General features: G+C 49.9%; 1 protein-coding gene across 1 annotated transcript in view; it reads right to left on the bottom strand.

The window, feature by feature from the left end:
* SH3RF2 (SH3 domain containing ring finger 2) overlaps nucleotides 1-2,456 on the bottom strand; it is a 120,738-nt gene that overhangs the window by 16,332 nt on the left and 101,950 nt on the right. Inside the window, exons 5-6 of the mRNA XM_012806904.2 lie at nucleotides 1,185-1,276; nucleotides 5-37 (exon numbers count right to left, since the gene is read on the bottom strand). Coding sequence (XP_012662358.1) covers nucleotides 5-37; nucleotides 1,185-1,276 — 125 coding nt within the window. The remainder of the gene's footprint in view (nucleotides 1-4; nucleotides 38-1,184; nucleotides 1,277-2,456) is intronic.

Below are 2,456 nucleotides of genomic sequence, written 5' to 3' on the forward strand. Positions count from 1 at the left end.
GGGTCCCCGGGCTGCGTAGGAGTGCAGGGCTACAAACCTGGGGAGACACAGGGACCTGCTGAGGGAGAAGGTGGCGAGCGTGGAGCCAGGAGAGGGAGTCCTGACCGTAGAGTTCGTCAGCCCACGGCTGGCAATAAAAACACTGACACTGTGACATGTAAGGCACAAAGTAGAACAACCTAGTTGAAATAGCAGTGGAGGGGCCGGGTCCCTGCCGCCCGCCTTCGTCTCCCCTCCTCCAGGCAGCCCCCCCACCTGCAGGTCACCAAATACAGGCCAACCTTGCCATTGGAACAACTGGGAAACTGGCCTTGAACAGACAAAGAAGTTGATGACTGGGAGTTAGTGGCAAAGATGGGGCTCAAAGCTACAAGAATTGGCTGTACAGAGGATGACTTTTCACTACTGCTTGGTGCATTCCTCCCCCCAAAAGTGGCTGCAGCCAGCAGAGTTCCGAGAAATAAGAGGTCTGAGGTGGAACATGTCTGACTCCCAGAATTGGCCTAAATAGCCAGCTTGTCACAGGCAGGGAAGTGGACATTGGGAGGCAGGGGTTAGATTTCGGTTTTTGGCATTTAGTGAAATATGGGCCACATGGTGGGGAGGAGGAGGATGGGCCCAGAGGAGAATCAGGTGAGCGTGTCCCGTTCTGAGTCGGGGGTGAAGACAACAGGGAATCGTGAGGTTGTGGAGGTGAAAATAGCTGATCAATCCTCTCTGGCTTGTCAGAGGCAGGGGTCACCAGCACACGGTCCTTAGGCATCTCAGACACTGGGAAGCCCTTCCAGGCTCTAAGGGCTGTATTTTCTTAAAGAGGCTAGGGGCGTGTTCTCATCTCTAAGGGTTTTTTTCTTCCTCGAATGCTATATTTATTTCTTGCTGATTACAAAGCAACCTCTATTTATGACTCAACATCGTGAATTCAAAGCAAGACAGTAGAAATTGCTCAGTCCCCAATCTCTCCGTGGTGTATGGTGCATAGTCTTCCAGTTTTTTCCTACTTCTGTAAGAGAATGAGCTAGGCTGATGTGGCTAATTTGTGCCTCTGCTATTGTTTCATTTGGAAGGGAGCTGCTGTATCTCTGGATGGGATGGTTTGAGGCGGTGATGCTTGCTGGCAAAGGACCAGGAAAGAGGAGCCCTGTGTGCCAGGACTGTGGTGAAGGGCTGAGCCTTTTACTCACATGTTAGCTGAGAGGTGTTGCTGGGAGCCGGGTATGCTGACCATGGCCGTGGGATGTCCTGGGGAGGCAGGTCCGGGGTGATAAGTGCTGACCTGCACAGACACATTGAAAAGACAACCAATCAGAGCCAGTGAGTGCCACGAGCTAGGTCCACAGCAAACAGCTGCTTCACAAAGACCTGATACAGCTGAAAACCAAGAGACACACCCAGTGCCACCCATCCTGCATCCTCTCTGTGGTTTGCGGCTGTGGGCACAGTGGGGCGTGGGCAGGCTGGTTTATGGCCTGCCAGAGTGGCATGCCAGGGCCACATTCCAGAAGGCTGCTCAGATACTCAGGAGGATGAAGAGCTGTCCCATTTACAGTCTATGGGGCACTGCTGGGCTCCTCCTCCCCGGCCTCGGGCCCCACCCAACCTCCGGTGTGCTCACTTTCCGCTCCGAAAATGAGGCAAGGGCCAGTACTGACCCAGAACTTAGCACTTGCCAGGCAGTATTAAGTGATTTATAAGTATCAGCTAAGTTAATCCTTATTAAAAATACTATTATAACCCCCAGTTTTGGATGAGAAACTGAGACACATGGGGGAAAAAAGGTGTGAAATAGTATGAAATGACTAATATGAGACAAAGAAAATTTAAAGGCCAGGTTGTCCAGGCCTGGAGCCCATACTCTTATTAGCTGTTGCTAGTATTCACACACACGCTCTCTCATACACACAGTCTCTCTCTCTCACACACACACACACAATCTCTCTCTCACACGCACACAGTCTCTCACACACACAGTCTCTCTCTCTCTTTCTCACACACACAAACATAGTCTCTCTCACACTCTCACACACACAGTCTCTCTCTCACACACAGTCTCTGTCTCACACACAGTCTCTCTCTCACACTCACACAGTCTCTCTCTCTCACACTCACACAGTCTCTCTCACACACACACAGTCTCTCTCTCACACACACACACTCTCTTTCACACACACACAGTCTTTCTCTCTCTCTCTCTCTCACACACACACACAAACACACAGAGCAACTGCTCCAATGACTTCAGGTGAATCTGAATCCCTTTCACTTTTCTAGGATTTTGCTATTATCTAACATAATGCTTTGCTAATTTCCTTCTTGGCACACATCACAGACTGTGACTGTTTCCTTGTTTATTTACTGATTATCTCTTCCCCTCCCCCAGACTGTATGTTCCCTAAAGGCCAGGGGACTATGTTGGTCTTGTTCACCATTGCATTTCTTTTTTTTTTTTTTTTTTT

This window comes from Otolemur garnettii, unplaced genomic scaffold, assembly GCF_000181295.1.
Source record: "Otolemur garnettii isolate 467f Iridium unplaced genomic scaffold, OtoGar3 scaffold00003, whole genome shotgun sequence".
Taxonomy (NCBI): Eukaryota; Metazoa; Chordata; class Mammalia; order Primates; family Galagidae; genus Otolemur; species Otolemur garnettii.